The sequence below is a fragment of the Nuphar pumila genome, chromosome 3 (genome assembly GCF_984573655.1).
Source record: "Nuphar pumila chromosome 3, dmNupPumi1.hap1.1, whole genome shotgun sequence".
Classification (NCBI taxonomy): Eukaryota; Viridiplantae; Streptophyta; class Magnoliopsida; order Nymphaeales; family Nymphaeaceae; genus Nuphar; species Nuphar pumila.
Window position 1 is genome coordinate 489,572 of NC_143251.1, and position 23,071 is coordinate 512,642.

Sequence of the window (23,071 nt, forward strand, 5' to 3'; positions counted from 1 at the left end):
GTAAATGCTTCGTGTTTCTTGAAAAATATAGCAAACTCTCTCCTAAAGCCATAAAATGTGTCTTTCTTAGTTATGCAAATAATAAAAAAAGATATCGATGTTATGATAAAACAAATGATAAACTCTATGTTTCTAGAAATGTTACCTTTCTAGAAAATGACAGTGGATTTGATTTTGAACTTCTTAAGGAAGAATCCGAGTATGCTTTCTTATTTGATTTGTTACCCAATAAAGGTATTAGTAATGATATTGAAACCTTCAAGTCTATTAATGGCTCAAGTAGTGAACCATCTCAAGATCTTCTTTAATACTCTAGACGAAATACTAGGGAGCATCCATGTGCCCTTGACAGATATAATCAATTAACAAATATTGAAGAAACTAGGGTTAGAAGGTCAGAACGAACACATAGGCCTCCAAGTAGGTTTGTCTCATATGAATCCTTCTTACCAAACTACAAGGCATGTCTTCTAGCCATTCATTCCTATCATGAACCATCCAACTATAACAAGGCCAAAAATATAAACGAATGGGTTGAAGCCATGAAAATTGAATTAGATGCATTACACAAGGCTCACACTTGGGCAATTCAACCTCTTTCTATCGGAAAGAAGCCAATAGGGTGTAGATGGGTGTTTAAAATTAAAACAAAAAGTGACGGGTTTCTTGAGAGATATAAAGCAAGACTTGTTGCAAAAGGATATTCTCAAGAATATGGTATAGATTATGAAGAAACCTTTGCCCCAGTAGCTCGTATGACTACAGTTAGAACTCTAGTTGCTATAACATCCATTCGAAAATGGCCGATATACCAGTTAGATATTAAAAATGCATTCTTGATCAGAAACTTAAATGAAGAAGTATATATGGATCCTCCCCCTAGTCTGTCTATTGAAAAAGGCATGGTCCTTCGTCTTCAAAAAGCCCTGTACGGGCTTAAACAAACCCCTAAAGCATGGTATGATTGGTTTAGTGGTACGATATTAAAACTTGGATTTAAATCTTGTTACACTGACACTGCTCTTTTTGTGAGATCTACAGGTACCTCATTGATCATTCTTCTTTTGTATGTTGATGATATGATCATCACAGGGAATGATCAAAAGGAAATTAAAGATATTAAAATTTTGGTTAAAAAATCTTTTGATATGATTGATCTTGATTTTTTGAGATACTTTTTAGGAATTGAAGTAGCCTACTCACCAAGAGGATATATTTTATCTCAAATCAAGTTTGCAGCTGATATTATTGAGCGTTCAGGAATCACGGACACAAAATATGCTGATACTCTTGAAGTAATAAATGCGAAAATGCGAGCTGAAGATGGAGTATTATTAGATGATCCAACCCCTTATCGACAACTTATTGGATCGTTGATGTATCTGTCCATTATAAGGTCAGATATTGCGCATGCTATACATTCTGCAAGTCAATTTAAACATGCGCCCACAACCGTCCACATGAGTGCAGTATTAAGAATAGTTCGATATATCAAGAAAACTATATCTAAAGGACTATTCTTATCCTCTTCCTCATCTTTAAGTCTTATTTCTTACACTGATTCTGACTGGGGAGGAGATCCCAATAATCGTCACTCAACTACTGGCTTTTGTGTGTTTTTAGGTGATTCTCTCATTTCTTGGCGATGCAAAAAACAACAGAAAGTGTCTTTATCCTCTACGGAAGCTGAGTACAGGGCAATGGCTACCACAACCACTGAAGTTGTGTGGATGGGAGCACTACTTTCCGATATGGGTGTTGATGTCTCAGAACCTTCAAAGCTATGCTGTGATAATAAAAGTGCCATCTATATAACCAGCAATCACACATTTCACGAGCGAACAAAACACATTGAGATGGATTGTCACTATGTTCGCGAAGAATATTTGAAGGGGACCATTACATTGCCATATGTCTTGTCCGAATTTCAGATTACAGACTTCTTCACCAAAGCTCTTCCACTACCTCAATTTTTATATCTTCTTAGCAAACTTTCGGTGATTTCCCCACAAGTTTGAGGAGTGTTAAAAATAAAATTGTATTCAAATACCCGATAAGGGTATTTTTGTCTTTTATCATATAGTACAATCCATTAGGGACTGAAATGTAATTTAGCATTGTAATATATAAATTGTCATACAGCTTAGGCACAACAGTCAAAATATGACTGTTGGGCAGCAGTCCAACTAGACGTTGGACTGCCACCCAATAGTCATAATAATGACTGTTGGAAGGCAGTCCAAAGAGTTGGACTGCCTCCCATGTGTTGGAGTGAGGCTCTATAAATAGGGCCTCACTCCCTTGTTATTCCTCAGTGCTTTTAGAAGCATTTGAGGGTTTTCTTTAGAGTTTTTTCCCATCTTATATGCCTATTGTGCTGTTTTGGTATTTTTATCTCTCTTGAGATTGTATTTGGTCCATTAGTGACCAACTTTAAGTGAGTTTATTAAAGCTTTTTGTTGGCATTGTGTTTGTTTCACTATTGTTCCATTGTACCTTGTTTCATTACAGGAACTCCCTTATTTATACACAATGAGAGGCATGGAGGGGCTCCCAATATGATCGTTGGGACCCCTCCAATGTTATAATTATAACCGTTTGAGGGGCCCAATGATCATATTGAGTGGGTCCCTCCATGTGCTAAAACCGAAAAGAAAGAATAAGAAAAAAAGAAAAGAAAAGAAAAAATAAAATTACATACATATTCTTAAAAAGATGAATATACCCTCATGACTGAAATGAAATAAATATATATTTTATATATATAATAGGTAGATACATATACATATATTACCTTATATATATAAAATATTTATTGGATTACAAGATTTGATTACATATTTTAATAATGATTTGTCTATGGTTTCGAATATGGATCAAGCCACCAAAAATGTGATGTCTATTGAGAAAAAAATCAAGTCAAAGAGCGATTTGCTGGCATCATCGTCTTGATGGTCCAGGATGCTTTCCCAACTCACATTGTAAAACTCGTAATTTTTAAGGATTATTAATAAATAAAGAACTTATTTTTTATCTCCAAATTAGAAATGTGATTTTAGCTTTTGAATTTTATTTATTTGTTTATTACATATTCATTTGTTCATTCAAGCCAATCAGAGTATAATTTGCATTTATAGAACTATTTTGGGCTATAAATCACTATTTATATATATATCATATTTTTGATGGAGTTTGTAAATTATTGGAGTGTATTTGTGTGTTATTTGACTCTTGGTAATGATTTATAGGGTAATTTGCTATTTTTAGCTAATCTTGTTATAATTGGCATTTTTTGAGTTTTTTGCATTTGCGATCGCACACGAAGGGTTCGTTGTATTGCTTGGGTAGCGGTCTTTGCGGACTTCAAAACTCCTTGGTCTTTTAAGTTTCGATTCATTGTTCTTCACATTATTAAGGTAGGATACCTTAACTGAACTTGTAGAGAGCATGTTTAGGCACTAATTGTGTAAGCATGATGTCGTTGCACTGAATATTTAAATGAATTGCAAATATAAGTTATGCTCACACACTTCACTTTGTTATGGATATCTATGACTCTTGTGATTGTAATTCGGAGATCATGCTTGTAATGATTGCAGTTAGTGGAATATGGAGTGTGTTTGCTGCAGGTATGCCTGTGTGTATTTGAATACCCGTGCACTTATGAATGTAAATATATGCACATATAACTACACTGGATATGTATAAGTCGTGTTCGATGTATAATGTGAATGTTATATATATTGTCTTGTCATGTGATGGACTCATTTATTCTTGTATGGAAGAATGCATGCGAATGTTATAAATTGTTTTGAACTTGTATGTTTTGTTTGCTTGAGAAATATATGCGTATGATGTACGGTAGGATGGTCAATGAGATTTTGACCAACCCTTACACAATTATATCTAAGGTGATATATCGATTCATGTGGTGAAAAATGCATATGACTTTTATCGTGTGCAAATCTTGAACTACGTAAGAGTTATGTATGTTGAGGTTTAGTTGCTTCGTATTATGAAATGTGCATGTTCACACATGCATGCATAGAACTCATGTTTTGTTTACGCATGCTTTGAGGTTCAATTTACGAAGTGCAATGTTCTTTGTGGCGATGATATGATGCGTAGGATAATATGCTTCTGTATGATATGATTTAAATGCCACGTGAAATGAGATTATAAATGCATGCGATGCATGTTTAAGTTCAATAGTGAACTTTGGTTTATGAAGCCTTATTGGTTAAATGTGTGATTTTATAATTTTAATGTCATATGAAGTGATGTATGATGTGATGCTTTGATTATATACATGCTTATCCCCGTATTGATGGCTATCGACCCTGAGAGTGATCAATTGTATTGATGCATGTATCACAATAGCTTTCATTGGATATGGCACCCGTTGAAGAACTGTTTCCAAAGGATTCTCTGTGAGGGTGTGCATGATCAGATCAGGTAATCCGGCTAGAGCAGTAAGTCTCTGTGAGGAAGTGCATTGTCCAAGAGCGGGTAGCCCGCGAAGACGGTATATTCCTGTGAGGAAGTGCATTGTCGAAGACCAGGCAGACCATCCGTCTAGGGCGGTAACTCTTTGTGAGGTTGTACATTTCCCAGACTAGGTGATCCGGTGTGGATTTTGTAATTTTTTATTATGAATAAATGAAATATTATGATGAATTATGATGATCTTCTGAGTTGATTGAGATAACCGGTTATGAATCTATAGATTTGGCTTTTTTATTATAGCATGATTATATATTGAACTGAGATATGATAATCAGATCCTTATTGATTTTAGATATTGATATGAGGTTATGATTGTGACACTTATGTTAGCGTATAGGTGAATAACATATCATGCCTACAAATGACTAGTTTTGACTTATTAGGTGAACGATACATCACGCTTACATAGTTTCATTGCAAATGATTGCATTATGATTGTCTGAGTAAATATATCACACCTATGTATCATGATTGATGTCTATCATGAATATCTAACTAAATTACTTATAAGGTATGTGCGTGTGTGTCACGTTGGAATGGTGAAATGTGATTTGACTTATTGTTTATAAAAATTATGAATGTATATAAAAATGATGCAATGATCTGAATGTCTTAGATGCATATATATATATATATTTATATATATATATATATATATATTTTTATATATATATATATATTTATGCGATGACTTGTATGACTTGAATGTATCTAGATTATGCTTTATTACGTGAGTTAAGGTTGAATAGAATATTAAGTGATGAAATGCTTTTAAATGTTTTATGTTCGAATGCTTGAAATGAATGACTCATAGGACGTTCTCTTGTCTATCTCTTGACGATGGATGAATAATATATCTTTACCTTTAATTGCTTGATATGTTTTCTTTAAGTTTGAGTTTGGATTGCTTTACCTAACTTTAGCGAGTCTGACCCTGTTTTATGGGGGCAGGTAATGCAGGTAAAGTATGATTAGTAGTTGGAGTGAAGGGCTGGTCGAGCTGCATCCTCGTGGGTCCACTCTTACCTTGCGATCTTGATATTCATGATCTTTTCGTTTTAAGTACTTGATCATGTAGAGACTGAAGTATTTTTTCATACTCTGATTTGAAATGAAATTAAAACTCTTCATATTTCAGTCTTATATTGTACGTGGTTTGAAATGTGTATATCTCGTACATTTTGATTTGATTGTTATCTTTAGTGTAACCGCACCCAAAGTTTTAACCGTTTTTAAAAATCGTTTCCGCATTATAAGATTTGATTTATTTATACTTATAAAAAAAAAATTGGTCTCGAAATTTCAATATTTGAACTATAATTAAGGTTAAAAATTTTGGGGCGTTACACACATAATGAATTTGGACCAGCATGTTGTCAATACCGTTAGAACATTAGTTTCCACCTGGGCTGATTTGCAAAAGAGGGAAAAGTGAGAAGAAAAAGATAGAAGAAAGATGAGACACTGAGTCGTTTTTACTGCACACTGGCTCACGACTTTTTCATTCAATTATCGTGGCCTGGTTTAATGTATTTAAGCATTAGGTATTAGGTTACAACTTAACAAGTTACAATATTACATTTGTGCCCCAGTAAACACGTCAATAGGATTTCCCAGTTTGGGGTCTGGGTCAGACCCAAACTGGGTCCAACACTACACGACACTTAATACTCTCCCTCAAGTTGTGCATGGTCTTGAACCATGGACAACTTGTTCTTCAGGAACCAAAATCTGTTTTTCGTCAAACCCTTTGTAAACAAATCCGCCACCTGGTCTTCTGTAGGAATGAAATGAGGCTCAATCTCTTTGTCTTCAACCTTCTGTCGAATGAAATGCTGATCTATCTCAATGTGTTTTGTCTTACTGTGAAAAATAGGATTAAAGGATATCTTAATGGCACTTTGATTGTCACAGAATAAAATAGACTTGGAAATCTGTTCCTCCAATTCATTCAACAAATGCCTTGTCCAAGTAGCTTCATCAGTTGCAGCAGCCATTGATCGATATTCAGCCTCAGTACTTGATCTAGCTACTGCTTTTTGTTTTCTACTGCTCCAGGATACTAGGTTTTCCCCAAGAAAGATGCAATATCCGGAAATCGACCTCCTTTCATCAGGATCTCCTGCCCAGTCCGCATCACTGTAGACCATGACATCATGCATGCTTCCTCTTTTTTAACTTTTCTGATACACAAACCCATCTCCAATGGTACCTTTTAAGTATCTCAACACCCTCTTGATTGCATCGATATGCCCTGTTCGTGGCTCATGCATGAACTGCGACACTTGATTGACAGAATAAACAATGTCAGGGCGAGTAAAGGTAAGATATTGAAGCATGCCAACTACACTTCGATATCTTGTAGGATCCGGGTACAAATCTCCATCCTGTGAACTGAGCTTTTGATGTAAGACACTCAGTGTAGACAAAGGCTTGCAGTCTTGCATACCAATTTTTTTCAATAAATCTAGTGTGTATTTATGTTGTGTCAAGGTCAGGTAACCATCTTTCCTGTCTACCTCGACCCCAAGGAAATAACGCAAATCTCCCAAATCTTTCATCCTAAACCTTTGACTTAATAGTCTTTTTATTTCTTCAATGTGATTCATGGAATTCTCTGTAACTATAATATCATCAACGTATATCAACAACAAGGTGGTTATGCCTTTATCCTTGAAGATGAATAAGGAGTGGTCTAAGAGAGATCTACAGAATCCATGCCTCTGTATTTCTAAGGAGAAACTCTCAAACCACGAGCGTGAGGCTTACTTCAAACCATATATGGCTCTTTTTAGTCTGTATACATATGTGCTCGGGTCTCCCTCAGCATATCCTGGAGGTTGTTCTATGTAAACTTCTTCCTTCAAGTCTTCATGAAGAAACACATTTTTGACTTCTAACTGACTCAATGTCCATCCATGTTTGATGGCTAAAGACAATATAATTCTTATTGTCCCCGTTTTGACCACGGGACTGAAAGTCTCATCATAGTTCTGACCATATTCCTGTGTAAACCCCTTTGCAACAAGTCTTGCTTTGTATCGTTCTATAGTGTCATCGGGCGTTCTATAGTGCCATCGAGTTTGTATTTGCTTTTATAAACCCACTTGGACTCAACATTTATGTTAGGTGGTCTGACAACAATTTCCCATGTCTGACATTCATGAAGCGCTTCCAATTCATTCATGGCCTCAATCCATTTGTTTGATTTCACAGCATGATGAAACCCTATGGATTCATCATGCTTATCAACCTGAGACCGAAAAAGTGAAGATCCATAGAAAAATTATTGTAGTTGACCCATCTGTCAATAGGATGTCTGATTCTATTCGAACTCCTCAGGTTTCCAACAGGCATATAAGTATCTGATCCAATGTGAGGAGCAGGGGGAGTACCTTTTTCTCTTCACACATACACATACCCTTTAAATTTGTCAATAGGATGCGATTGTGGGTCTGCTCCTTCTTCAGTGTGTGAAGCTCCACCGACCTGATCACCAGATTAAGGTAAGCATGCTTGGCCTGAGTCAATATTATTTTGGTTAGCCGAGTTTGTTTCTTGGGTACACTGAGGTGAGCAATCACCATAAGCATCTGCAAATAATTCTGCATTCATCCACGGATGATAAACTTCTTCTATGGGAATCCTTTGACAAGTATTAAACGATACATCTCCAAGATTATTCTCGTCAAGCACAACATTCCTGGAAATCTTAATACGCTTAGTCATGGGGTCATAGCACCGATAACCTTTATAATCATCAGCATATCCCACAAATCTACACTTGGAAGCCTTTGGTTGGAATTTGTTCTTGAGAGAATCATCAATATGAACATAACAAATGCATCCAAACACACACAGAGCATTATAATCGAGTTGAATGCCGAAAAGAGAACAGAATGGTGAACTATTTTGCAAAACTGTCATAGGCAGACGATTTATAATATAGACAACTGAATGGAATGTTTCTGTCCACAGACTAATGGAAAGATTACTGTCGTGCATCATGCTCATAGCCGTTTCAACAATATGCCTATGCTTTCTCTCAGCGACCCCATTTTGTTGTGGCGTATGTGGACAAGACACTCTACGCTTTATTCCATTACTTTGGAGAAAATCAGTAAAATCCTTCGATGTATACTCACCAACTCCATCACAATGAAAATGCAAAATATTGGTAGAGAAATGGTTTCGAACAAAGGCATGAAAGTTGCGAAATATGGAAAAGGTTTCAGACTTATGCTTCATAAAGAATATCTAAGTATAACGAGAGTAGCTGTCAATAAAGATGAGATAATATCTGCTACCAGAAGAAGAGCATACGGGCGCAGGACCCCAAACATCTGAATAAAAAATTTCAAAGGATCTTGAAGCTCTTTTATTTATAGAATCAAAAGGAAGTACATGACTCTTACGCATCTGACAACTAGGACACTTTTTATTACTGATCTCAAGAGCTAAGCTTGATTTAGGAATTAATTTGCTTGATACAAGTTTCTCAAGAAAAGAATAACTGCAATGACCAAGACGATCATGCCAAAGACTTGGCTTATTACATTTGGAAAGACTAAAAATAGACTCAGGACCTGACTTAGATAACTCAGATTGAAAAGACTTAGACTTCAATAAGGGCTTCAAGACGGGATTGGTGCGCGCAAATGGATCTTCCTTGAAGATATACATATTTTCTTTTCGCTCCCCTTCAACGAATGTCTCCCTCGTTTGAAGATCCTTGACATACACAGAAGAGGGAGTGAATTCAACATAAGAATGTGTATCATCAACAAGTTTAGACATAGAGATGATGTTCTTTTTTATGTTAGAAACATGAACAACATTTGACAAATTGAGAGATGATTTTGACAGATGAATGATTGCATTACCAATGTGAGAAATGTGATGGTGAGATCCATCTCCAATAACAATACTATTTTTACCAAAGTAAGAAATAGAGTTCGAAAGCTTACACAAGGGTCACTGCTCTTGAATCAACATACCATGATCCTTGGTCATTCTGTTTCAAGTGTAACCCAGACAGTGCGGCCAACAAAAGTTGTTTCACCTCCCCATCAGACTTGGTAACATTATCTTCCTTCTTGCTCTCAGTGTTTTGCAATTTGCCTTAATTTTGAGGATTAAACCAGCAATTTGCCTTAATATGTCCCTTTTTATTGCACAGGTAACATGTCGGGACACCTCTTTGAGTTTGGTTCTTCGCATTAGAGTTGAACGACATATTGGGTGTGGGAAGCAAACCTGGACCTGCAAATCTACCACAACCTCTTCCTGCTCTGAAGCCATTTCCTGCACGACCACGACCAAAGGAGAACCTAGTGGCTAAGACATCTTGGGAGTCAGATTGAGCACTAGAATCTTCAGCGATGCCTTTCAATGACATTTCGTATTGTAGAAGTTTTGCTCGGAGGTCTTCAAATGCGGGAAGCACGGGCAAGCACAATAATGATGTCACCAATACATGATAATCTGGGCCTAAACCATTCAATGTTTGTTGCACTTTATCCTTGTCCGTCTCTTCACATCCAATAATGGCTAGTTGATCTGTAATAGTCTTCATCTTATTCAAGTAATCCATGATAGATAGACCACCTTTCTTAAGAAGCTGGAATTCTCGCTTGAGGAATAAAACTCTTGCTTCAAATATTTGAGAGTATGTGTCAATCTATTCCACAATTCCATCGTTGTGCAGTCATCGAGGATAGCAACTAGTACTTCCTGAGACAAGGTAGACGTGATGTAGGCAATTAATGCCTGATCTTTTCTCATCCAAGAGACATAATCCGGGTTGCGAACAAGGTGAGTAGATGCAGCCTCATGAGCATATGTTTCCTCCTTTGCAATGAACTCTGGTGGGACTGGAATTGATCCATCCAGATGACCAAAGAGATCTTGGCTCCTGATAAAAGGAACTATTTGTCTCTTCCAAGTCAGGAAATTGGAGTTATTTAATTTTTCGGAAACGAGTTGACTAAGGAAGTTTGATGACAAACCGGACTGGGTTGGAAAAGAATCCATGGTTACGAGACACGAGAATATAAAATGGAAAGCACTCTAAGAAAAAAGCAATCAAATGACTACTTAAAACTTAAGATAGTGTGACTGTTTAAAATCAGTCCAGAAGAGAACTCGCTATAACAGAACTCGTATCTGCCTTTTTTTTTTTATATCAGATCACGAGAGTACTCAAATTATCAATTCAATATTTATGAATCAAGCCAAAGCACAATTAATTAACGTTGTGAATATTCAAGTTATCGGATCACGTGAACAAGTGTCAGATCATGTTGATTAACCGAGTTTTCAGATTAATCAACGATGAATATTCAGATAAAGGAATGAGAAAACAAATCCAATAGAAAGAAAAGAAAAGAAAACACGAGCGACGATTCAAGAGATGTTGATTAATCGTATTTTCAGATTAATCAGCAATAAAGGAATGAGAAAACAAATTTTAGAGAAGTAAGAAAGAAGAAATCGTGTTTTCAGATGAAGGAAGAAAGAGGAAATCACGAGTTTCAAGAAAGGGTTTCAGATGAAAATGCGAAAGTGCTTTCAAGAAAAGAAAATCTGGATGAGAAGAAGCGATCGTTGGTTTGAGAGAAAATACGATAACACAGATTGTGGAAGTGGGAAAGTTTCCTGGCCGAAATCAGATGATCTCTAAGGTCATACCTTTTGGAATCAATACCGAGCCCTAGGTCCCACCACACTCTGATACCATGTTAGAACATCAGTTTCCACCTGGGCTGATCTGCAAAAGAGGGAAAAGTGAGAAGAAAAAGATAGAAGAAAGATGAGACACTGAGTCGTTTTTACTGCACACAGGCTCACGACTTTTTCATTCAATTATCGTGGCCTGGTTTAATGTATTTAAGCATTAGGTATTAGGTTACAACTTAATAAGTTACAATGTTACATCCGTGCCCTAGTAAACACGTCAATAAGATTTCCCAGTTTGGGTTGGGTCCAGACCCAAACTGGGTCCAAACCCAAACTGGGTCCAGCACTACATGACACTTAATAAATACTTCTAATCGGGACACCAAGCAGACACCTCGACGTGAACATTTAGGGCCTGCATAGAATGCCAGTCTCATGCATGGGCAGTTGAGAGCGGACATAGATGATTATGATGTGATAGAGTTGGATACTTGGTAGCCCAATGTCTGACAATCTGCAAGTATGTCCAATTGGTTGAGCATAAAGAGAAGGCTACAGATGAGATAGGCAAAGGTGTGGATGCAGAGCAAGAGGAGTCGTTATATTTTCATGGGTCAATTTATTATGAAGCCTCATAGTTGGTGGTGATGACATTGTTGCCTATGATTCATCATAGTCTAATCCTTCCCAACTCGAGGAGGGTGATGCACTTGACGATCCAGAATTAGATCCAAGCAAGACAACCAACAAGAAGAAGAAAAAGAAGAACAAATGATTGTGGGATTGAGATCCAATATCCAATTGGACATGCGATTAGTATTTAGAATTTGGGTTTTATTTTCAAAATTGCTTTTGTATTCGGATCTTATCGAAGTTCCAACATAGATTAGGGTTTTTTTATGTTATAAATACTTGTTATGAGGTTCTCAAGGGAAGTTAATTTTATTGAGACTTGTTATTTTTTTCTAAACCTATAGGTTGACAGATAGAAGTGTTCAAACACAAATTACCAAGTTGTGCTTATGTTCTTACTTTCCATTAATTTTTTTCTCGTTTAATTGATATTTATCCATCCATGTGTTTCCTTAATGAGAATTCTTTGTTAAATTGTTTATTTTATTGCTACTGCCATACTTTCCCATTACCACGTGAATTTCCTGCTTCTGTGATTCCTTCTTTTCCGAGTTACCATCTTGTCTAGATCCAGTTTTATTTGCATATTTAATTTATTTATTGATGTCTTCTTTAGTACTGCTAAAACTTATGTTTTTTGTATGTGAAGGATTACGTTCACCCCCACTGTACAACACTGTAGCATGGCAACTGTAATTGGTTTGTGCTTACGAGTTAAGCTGATGCGCTGCTTCCCACCGCATTTTAAGGTAGACAGAGGCCATGAAAGTTGAAACAATTAAATACTATGGAAATTCTCTATCCCATACCGATGCTTGATGTGATCTTTAATTATTTGTTTTGATCTTCTCTTATTCTTATGAGGTAAGTGGTTAATGCTTTCCTCTCTCTTCCTCCTTTTCCCCTTTTTTTTCAAACACATACCATCTCTCTCTCTCTCTCTAAACCTGCTTCTATTACAAATCATGTTTTGTCTTTCTTTCTGAACCCTAGTGGACATCCTCTCTTCATGACTTAATCTTCTTATAGCTTTTTTACTTTTTCATTGTATCCCAAAAAAACTGCAAGCACATGTAGTATTTTATGTTTTGTATATGTGAATGTAATCCTTTAATGGAAGTGTTTTTGTTAAGAAAAGCAACACAGACTCAATATGACATGCTTGGCATGGTTTTATTGTCTTAAACATGTGGCTTATCTGAAAAGAAGCGTGTATTCACGACTGGGTTTGGATCTTATCCAAACCCAGTTCGAGTTCAGCTAATTAGCACATGTTCATTAAAGGCATTAATGGCATATTGTAATTTACATTTGTTGTATGATGGGTATTTCCGTACCCTAGCAATTGTAACAACATGTATTTAATGGGAACCCCAATACCACAGTCGGCTATTGGGAAATTCTGCAGCTTTCTTGTCTCTCTCCCATTCGGTGCCTCCTCTTGTGTATGAAGCAGGGAACCATGATATCTATCATGGTATCAGAGCAACAGATCCAAGCTTAAGGATCTTCTTATGACTGTCTTGTCGTCTTCTTCTAAGGTATCAGTTTCTCTTATTCCTTTTATCTTTAAATCTTCGATTCATCTGAGATCTCTGTTGTCCCTCTTTCTTACTGCTCCTCTCTCAAGCCAACCTCTTTCTTCTATTTCCTAAAATCTGAAACTTCACGTTGCAATATTTTCTTCTCTCATTGCCTATTATTTTTCTGCCTGTCTATCACATTACTGCATATGATCTTACCCATCCATTGCTAAAGCAATCATGCAAGATCAGATTTTGATCTATGCATGATTTCAAAGGTTGAAAGGGATCACTTGAAACTCTTTTGCATATTGACGTTAGATCAGTTTCTGATCTGCACGAGATCCCAGACCAGTTTCATATGTTTTTGATCTTTCTCTTTTCTCAATACAGTTTTGGGTCCCCTTTTTTGTTATGTTTGCCTATTTTATCATAACTGTGAAAGGAAAATGAGTTATTTTCCAAATAACGTATCTCTTACTGATTGAGTTTTATTCAGAACAGATTCTTTACTGCACAGTTTTGATTTTCTGCATCGGGTTTTCACTGTAAAAAAAAAAAAGGAAAGGCAGAATTCATTGATATTAAATTTCTATTTTGAATTACATTAGAATTCAATAGTAGTTGGGTCCTTGCCATAAAGCCATTTTCTTGTTTCCTATTTCTTATTCCTTCTTGTTTTCGGTTTCAATAGAATATGGACTCATTTTCTCATTCTCAACCCGACCTTTCCTCAAACTTTTTTAGTCAACTCGTGTCTGAGAAACTGAACAATTTCAATTTTCTAACTTGGAAACGACAAATCATACCATTCATAAGAAGTCAAGACCTTTCCGGACATCTGGATGGTTCTGTTCCTGTTCCTCCAGAATTCATACCACAAGAAGAAAAGAATGGTGAGGGAGATCTTTCTATTACTTATGTCAGAAATCTAGAATACGTATCCTGGATGAAGCGAGATCAGGCGTTGGTTGCCTATATCACTTCTACATTGTCATAGGAAGTGCTTTGGCAATTCCAGATGACTGCTCCGCAATGCAATTATGGCATCGATTGGTTCAGACATATTCTCAAGTTTCTCAGGCCAGAATATTATTTTTGAAGAGAGAGTTTCAAATGTTGAGAAAGGACTCCATGACCATCATGGAGCACTTGAACAAAATGAAGGCCATTACAAATCAGTTAGCCATCGTTGGATGCGCAGTTAGTGACAAAGATATGGTGCAACAGACTTTGAGTGGGCTGGGATCGGATTATCATATGATGGTTACTTCCTTACTGTGTTTGCCAGATTTACCTACTTTTGAAGATCTTCGTGCCAAGCTTTTGCAGTATGAGATGACCTTAAAGGGATTTTCTGAAGATACTCATTCTCAAGGTGGAGCACACATTGTTCTTGCCACAGGAGTTGCCTATGGGCAAGGACGTGGTAGATATGATTTTCGAGATAGGAGTCAAGAAAGAAATGGACAAGGAAGTCGTGGAATATTACCTACACCTAATATTCCTCCCAGTGGTCAATGGCAAAGATCAATACCGACCTATTTTCTATGCAATAAAAGGGGGCATATCAAAGCAAATTGTTGGTTCAATCCTCAAAATAAAGGTAAACAGTCAGAGACAAGCAAGGGGTCAGATAAATTGAAGAACAGTGACGAAGTCAAGGAGTTGTTACTCTCTGCTCTAGCTGAATTGAACTTAAAGCAAAATGATCAAGGCACTTGGTATGTCGATTCTGGTGCAACCACTCATGTCACTGGTGATGTTGGTAAGCTCCTAACTCGTGTTCCCTATGCCGGTAAAAATATTATAGTCACTAGAGATGGGTCTCACCATCGTATTTCTCACATTGGAAACTCTGTCATTCCTATGTCTACTTCTTCTCTTGCTCTCTCAAATGTCATTTATGCTCCGAATATCAAGAAAAATATTGTTTTTGTCTCTAAGCTTGTTGATGACATCAATGCCTTAGTTGAGTTTACTCCTTTTTTTTTTGTTCGTGTCAAGGATTTCCACACGAGGGAAACGTTCGCTGAAGGAAAGCGACAAGGGAATATGTACGTGTTTCAAGAGAATCTTTTCACTTTGAAGCTCACATCATCATCTTGTGAACACCCCAAATTTTTCAAAATCTTTTAAATATTCCCTTCTTGCCCCTGATATCATTTTCTGAGCAATTTAGTCACTTTTAAATCTAAATTCCAGTTCATTTCTCAGGTTTTACCGAAATTAAATTCATTTTTATGTTTAAATTGATTGTAGATCCGGATCCATTGTCCAGATCCAAATCTGAGTCTCATTGTCCCATTTTTAAATTAAATTTTTAGAAAATACCAAAAATAGTTTTTTTTAAATAGCCCGGATAATCCATCTGACATTCATTTGGATCCATCACGTTGTATTTCTCGATTCGAGTGTCAAAAATCGAACATTTTCTCAATACTTGGGTCCAAACCCATTTTCTGAAGAAATTTCCCCAAAATAACCTTGACTTTTCAAGAAAACTCTTTTTTTGTAAATTTTTTTTTGAAGTTTTGTAAAAGTAGTTTTAAATTCCCTAGTTTTTAGAGTTTTTGTCTTCAAAAATACAAAAGAATATAGGAAATATCAAAAAAAATATATATATATATATAAGAAAATCGAAAAAGAAAAATACAAAAATGATCTTTTAAACACACCTTTTCTAAAATCAAGTTTTGAAAAACACCCTTTTTTAGAGAAAATTTCGTTAGAGCCTCTTTTTAGAAAATTTTATAAAAAAGGGAGACCGGATCTGAGAGGGGCCTAACGGCCACCTCTTATAAAATCGACCCTCAGGGGGGTCGATAGAGGGGGGGGATCATTGCCATACGCCTTCTTCTCCGCTCTCATTCTCTCTTCACTAGAAAAGAGTTGCAAAAGAAAGAAAAGAAGGAACTCTCTTCATCTCCGGAACTCCTCCAAAGACCCTACAATAACCAGGTAAGTAACCTTTCCCTTTTTGATTCTTTCAGAAATCCCCTTTCCTCTTATGGTATCGCTTTGTTTTCTTTGGATTTTCATTTTCTTTCTCCTGTTGTCATTTCTTTATATAGCATAATGGTGGGATCGACCTGCCTGTAGCAGGATCGATCCACCTGTTGTTGCTACATCAATGGAGTAATCTGACTCCAATACTTGCTTTGTTCTTTCCTTTTAAAATTTCTTTATGTTAAGGTAATATTAATTGATTTAGCATTTTTTTTTTTGAATTTCTGTTGATATTATCAATTCCTCATTTCTTTATCCTATTTCGACTTTTTTTTTTTTAGTTTCTTATTTATTCTGACGATTCGTTTATATTCGAATCCCTGTTTTGATAAGGCTTGATGATCATTCTTCTTCCTTTTGTTATAAACTCGTTAGTGTATCTTCATTATTTGCAGCCGTTATTGTTAACACATAGTTAAGTTTCTGAAAGATTTTCTCGTTCGTTTCATGACATTTTCATTTTCTTTTTGTTCTATTGTTAGTTATTCCTGTTTGACTTATGTTTCAAATTTTATCTATAATCTCAATCTCCTTGATTCTTGTTCGATCCCTGTTTCGGATCACATTTCGTTTCCTATTTTGGAATTAGTTTCTTCTTGCTCTTACTACTGCTTTGATTTAGCTTTGATTACTGGTTGATGATCCTTCATTTATTTCCTTTACAACTTTATACCCCTTTATTCTTCTCCAGCATACTGTGTAGATCGCAAATCCTGTCTTAAAAATCATTTTATTTTCTTGTTACGTATTGTCTTGATCTTTCAGCCTTGTACCCAACATTCCTGATTCATTACTGTTGTTTCGTTGGATGCTCTTCATTTCTGTTATTATTTGTGAACATAGTATATCTGACTCTCATTTTCCCCATCCTATGCGATCTCGAATTTTCTTTTTGATAGGTTTTATTTTACTGCAGCAGCTTCGTTTTGATTTCCAGTTTTATCAGATATGATTCATCATCCCCTGTTGCATCACTAGTGATTTAAATCTATCCTGTTGTGGCTACGCATTCATCTTGTTAATACACTCAATACACTTAATCTTACTTGGGGCGCCCCTTTCAGGACATTGCTTAGTTTGTTGGATGTTCTGCATTTTTTTTTTGGTATAATCCACAGCTACCGCAGTGTTATTAACCTTCCAGCGTCAGATTTACTGCTAGTCTGGGTTCTCCTGGAGCTCATAGCTAAAACCAGCATCGTTGGTTTTTCTGTAATTAACCATAAACCTAAAGAAGTTCGGTATGCATACTTGGGGAAGAACACATGGTTCGTACTGGAGGGACCTTAACAACGAAATGATGGGCAGGTTTGACTGGAAATTCTGGTTGACGCCTCCCATTGGGAGATCAAGAAGAAGGTCTAATATCTTGAGATTGGAGGGTGGCGCTGGTACATTGTAAGCTCCCATTTCGTTTACTGTAAAACATCCTATCAAGGTTTGTTATGATCTGCCATAAAACCTAATTTGCAGTAAAGGTCTGCTAACCTCTTTGCCTTGATTGTAAGATAAGATTCCAGTGTAGCATAAAAAAAAATAAATTTTTTTTTTTGATTTGCCCTAATAGCAGATCGGGCCTGCCATGAGAACAGTATTATTTGTGAACATCGTCGCCAGGGCGTATGTCACCAACCTATGAAGGCTCTTGAAAAGATGCTAATGCCCATCAAGATTGTCCAATACAAGCAGGCAGGAGCAGGAGATGATGCGTCAGCAGGACAATCTCAAGAAGTGGGTCATTACAAATTTTTGGACCCAACAACAAGCTGCTGAAGGTGATCTGCTCCCAGGGATCTGAGAGTTGGAGAACAGGTTCATTGATAGAAGTTTCTGAGGGCCTTAACAAAATGTCTCAGGGTCACTCTCCTCTCAAACAGGTATGTGGACATGTATTATTTCTCATGTTGATGCTAAACCTGAAGCCTGCAGAATATGAAATGAACCATGGGGTAATGTAGCTATGGATATAGAGGTAACAATCACAAAACTCATCGTTTGTGGAATTTGTGTATGAAAAATCTGTGACTCGAACCAATATCTACTAATGGTTCACTGATTGGAAGCACCAAGAGTTCAAAATGAATGTTTCATGACTATTCTTTCAGACACGTTATGAAAATATATGCATATTTTATTCTTCGTTGCTGGCATCTTGCAATAACCTGTGTATATTGAAGATCAGTTGGGGAGACTAATCTATCATGTGAAAATGAAGCATAAGCTATGACAATCCCAATTTTGAAGGCATATATTCTTTGACAGGCGATTGCCTAGGAATCGAGGTATGTGATCTGCATGTATAGGAGCTAGACATATTGATGCAACGGAGAAAAGGACATTTCCCTCTTGTCATAAATTTCCTTAAATTTTTTTTTTCTTTCTGCCATATGTATATCTATTTCCTTCATCCCTATCACCTTATTGTCACCATCCCACTTGCAGTATTATACCTTCTTATTTCACATCCTGTACACAGTGCTTCACACCCAGCTGTACTTTGCTATGGCTCACTCCTACTTATAGCCATCTCCAACTCCACTTGGACACCCTTCAGCACTGCTGCTTATACCACTTCAATCATCAATATCTTCCCTGCTACACGTCACCCACCTCACTTGCTGCATTATGTTCATCTCTGCACCTGTCATCACCACCAGCAAATACTCCATATCATTATACTACAGTATTGTTACACTTGCCCACATAGGCATAGCATCTGTGTACTCATTGGCTTGCTACCCATCGTATTCCAGCCTTCCTACCATTGCCACCCACGGCATCACCTTCACCACTTGTGACAGCACCTAACACCCATCTTCACTAAGACTCACAACACTCCCACATCCCCTTTGGCATCCACACTCTTACTGCTCTCTTCACACCCAGCATATGCCACCTGTGCTGCTTACGTCCCATGTTGTAATGCACCTGTGCACCAGCCTACATAGTCGCCACTTTGGCGCCTCACCAGCCATACCTTATGGCTCAAGAACTCCCTGTTTTGTATTGCCCAGCCGTCCGCGGTTAGTCCCTTCTCATGCATTTACAGTCATGCTCAATGTTTGAAACACTGTTGTATGGTCATTTTGAGAATAATATGGCTCCTCGGTAACTATCTGTGGTAGTGTTGGATACTACCACAACCCTGATGCTTCCCATTATTCCACCATTTTTTACATAATACATATCCTCTGTTGTCACATTTATTTCATTTTTGTGTGGTCTTTGTGCATTTACTACATACCTGTACTTTCACAACCCCATAGACACACTGCACTTGATTGTAGGGTCCAATCTCAGTCCTTTTGCAGCCACAAATGTGCTAAAATATCACTGCAGCTTTATCATCTTTTCCAGTAGGGCTAGGTACTGCTGTAATCACCATTAGTGTCTACAGTTATCTTCTACAAAATATAGCAATCCCCTAGATTGTTGTAACTCCCTACAACCGGCCGGTAGATCGTTATGGAATACCTTCACTATCCCTTGACATCCAACATCATCATACTTATACATACAGCTTAGCGATCATTTACCTTCAATTCTCATCCACACAGCCCATCCTCATCCACCTACATTGAGTGTATATATATATATATGTATATATACGTATGTCTAGATATGCATGCACATGTATTGGTATATAATGTCATTTCCCCATCTTTTTCACCATTTATATCTTGACTTTTGCCATTTGATATCCATACTATGTGTACAAATCTCCTCTATGATCATACTAACCCAGTATTTTTGCAGGAAATAGGTGGAAAATATCATCATTGGGAAGTTGTATATCTGATTTCATGTATTGTAATAGCTAGATATAATAAGAACTTACATTTTCAAGTTCTAGATTAGAATGAATGAGCATTGTAAATACCATGAACTACTCGTTTTCATGCTTCTTACCTTTATTTTTCAAAACCTCACAAATGGGAACACGGATGACACGTGCACCATTTCATAAGAGATAAATTAATCCTAAGTTGATGATCCACATCAATGGCCATAGTCAGGGTGTGAACAAAACTTAGTGTTTTTATCTTTTACGAAATAACACTGGATCCACATTGGATCCGTTTTCAAAATTCATCATATTTTCCTTAAATATTTTCTTCTTTTATTAGAATTTAACTTAAAATTAACTCAAAATATATACCAATGGCCATAGTCAGGGTATATTGAGAGTTAATTTCATTTTAAATTCTATAAAAGCACCAAAATGTGTTTCATTCCTCATATGAATTTAAATGTAGATTATTATATAATACATTCAATGACCATAGTCAATGATGTATTATATCTTCAATCTTATTTCAAATTCATCTAAAGAATGAAATAGCTTTTCAAAATCCAAATTTCAAAAATTCAAATTCATTCATCATTTAGGATAGAACTGCATCACATTTTCAAAATTCCTTCTTCAAAAACTTTAAGTGATGTAAATATCTTCCTCAATCTATCTTCAATTCTTATAAAAACCAATTCATCCTTTCGTTTTCAAATTCGATTTCATTTTCAATCTCAAAGTTCAATTTAACTTTGAGATTTCGAAGTCATTTTTATATTCGAATTCAAATCAGATTTCAAAGTTCAATTTGACTTTAAAATTCCAAATTCGTTTTATATTAAAAAATCTAATCAAACTCAAAGTTCAATTTTAACTTTGAGACTCTTGATTCATCTTCTAAATTCAAAAATTCAAGGTCTAATTTGACTTTGAAATTCGTTTGTATATTCAAATTCTAAATTTCATTTCTCAAGTTCAATTTGAACTTGGAAGTTCTTGATTCATCTTCTGAATTTAAACTCCAAATCAATTTTATGATTCAGGATTCAACACTCATATTGGATCTCAGACTTCAGATCCAAATCTATTTTAGATCCAGAACTCAACTTCCACTTTGAATCTTAGATTTCAGGTCTAAATCCACTTTAGGATCTAAAATCCAATTTCACCTTGGATCTCAGACTTCAGATCCGAATCCATCTTAGGATCCAGAGTCCAACTCTACATTGGATCTCAGACTTCAGATCCAAATCTATTTTAGGATCCAGAACTCAATTTCACTTTTGGATCTCAGACTTCAGATCCAATTCCATTTTAGGATCCAGAATCCAATTTCACTTTGGATCTCAGATTCCAAAATCCAAATTCATTTTTAAGATCCAATTCCATTCCCAATTCTAGATTTCAAACCCAAGGCCCTTTTCAGATCTCATTTAAACTTCCTAAATCCTTTTCTATTCTTAAATACCATTTAATTTTCTCAGATCCATTCTAAATTTCAAAACTTCAAAATCTAAATTCAATTCCATCTCAAGTATTCATTTCCTTTCCTAAATTCAAAGTCCATTTCTGACTTTGAAACTTCATTTCTTTTCATTTTAAAGCTTCAAGTCATTCATTCTCATTTATTCTTCCAAATTCTGATTTACTTCATAGACTTAGAATTTCTCTGATCTATCTCAAGTTCTAAGTTAGATTCAAACATTTCTTCACTCCCTTATCAAATTCATCTTAGATTAAACTTGGAAATTTTTCAAAACATCTTTCGAAAGAGCATACATCCTTGCATTGCACAAGCATGATTCTTTGTGCATTTAAAGTTAGAATAAATTCTTAGATTATATTTAGGCAAAGCAAAAGGCATAGATTCGATCCTTGGTTCGATTACCCCTGGTAAAGGCGCCAGGAACGGTCGAACCTCGTACCGACGAGCGAATCCCGTCTCTCCATTTTTTTTCCGCAAATTTTCAAAACGGAGGCGAGTTAAATTTCTAAATATTTTCAAATAAAGGTCAAGTGAAAACCCGCAAAAGAATTCCTCTCTATTCTCTCTTCTTTTCTCTTCTCTTCTCTCTTTCTTTTCTTTCTTTTATTCTTCTTCGTTCAAAAAGGAGGAAAATAGAGGTTGGAAAAGGGAAAGAGAAGGAAGAGAGAGAAATAACGAAAGAGGAAAAATTTTGCGATGATCACACATCTTCAGTTTCTTCTAAAAATGTTTTGCCTTTCTGAGTATAATAAGCCAAATCTTTGGCATGGTCGTTTGGGTCATTGTAGTAGTCGTTTTATTGAAAAGCTTGTTTCTAGCAATCTTATTCCCAAGTCAAGTCTAGGTTTAAATGTCGATGATAAAAAATGTTCTAGTTGTCTTCAATGTAAGAGTCATGTCCTTCTATTTCATTCTATTAATAAAAGATCTTCAAAGCCTTTTAAAATTATTTGTTCTGATGTTTGGGGTCCGGCTCCAGTTCCCTCCATGTCGGGCATAAGGTATTATCTCATTTTTGTTGATAGCTATTCTCGGTATACATGGATTTTCTTTATGAAATGTAAGTTTGAAACATTCAAGTTATTTCAGAATTTTCATTCCTTTGTTCAAAATCAATTCTCTGATAATATTCTTTGTTTCCAATGTGATGGGGGGGGGTGAATTCTCCTCAAATGACTTTATTAAATTTCTCTAGACAAATGGAATACGTAGGCAAGTATCTTGCCCTCATACACCTCAACAGAATGGGGTTGTTGAACGCAAGCACCGTCATATTGTCGAAAGTGCCATGAGCATGATGCATGATAGTAACCTTCCAGTTACCTTCTGGGCAGAGGCCTTTCATTCAGCCGTTCATATCATAAATCTATTGCCCATGAATATTTTGGAAAACAAATCACCCTACCTTTCTTTACATGGTGTTTATCCAAATTATCATGATTTGCG

The 23,071-nt window shown here is 36.2% G+C and overlaps 1 protein-coding gene across 8 annotated transcripts in view; it reads left to right on the plus strand.

The window, feature by feature from the left end:
- LOC149841558 (MIP18 family protein (DUF59)) overlaps window positions 1-23,071 on the plus strand; it is a 101,548-nt gene that overhangs the window by 40,134 nt on the left and 38,343 nt on the right. For all 8 annotated transcript variants that reach the window (XR_016430720.1, XR_016430719.1, XR_016430721.1 and 5 more), the window contains exon 3: window positions 12,467-12,566. Coding sequence is in view for 5 of the 8 variants with exons in the window: in XM_089998531.1 (XP_089854657.1) it covers window positions 12,467-12,566 (100 nt within the window). In the remaining 3 variants the exon portion in view is untranslated. The remainder of the gene's footprint in view (window positions 1-12,466; window positions 12,567-23,071) is intronic.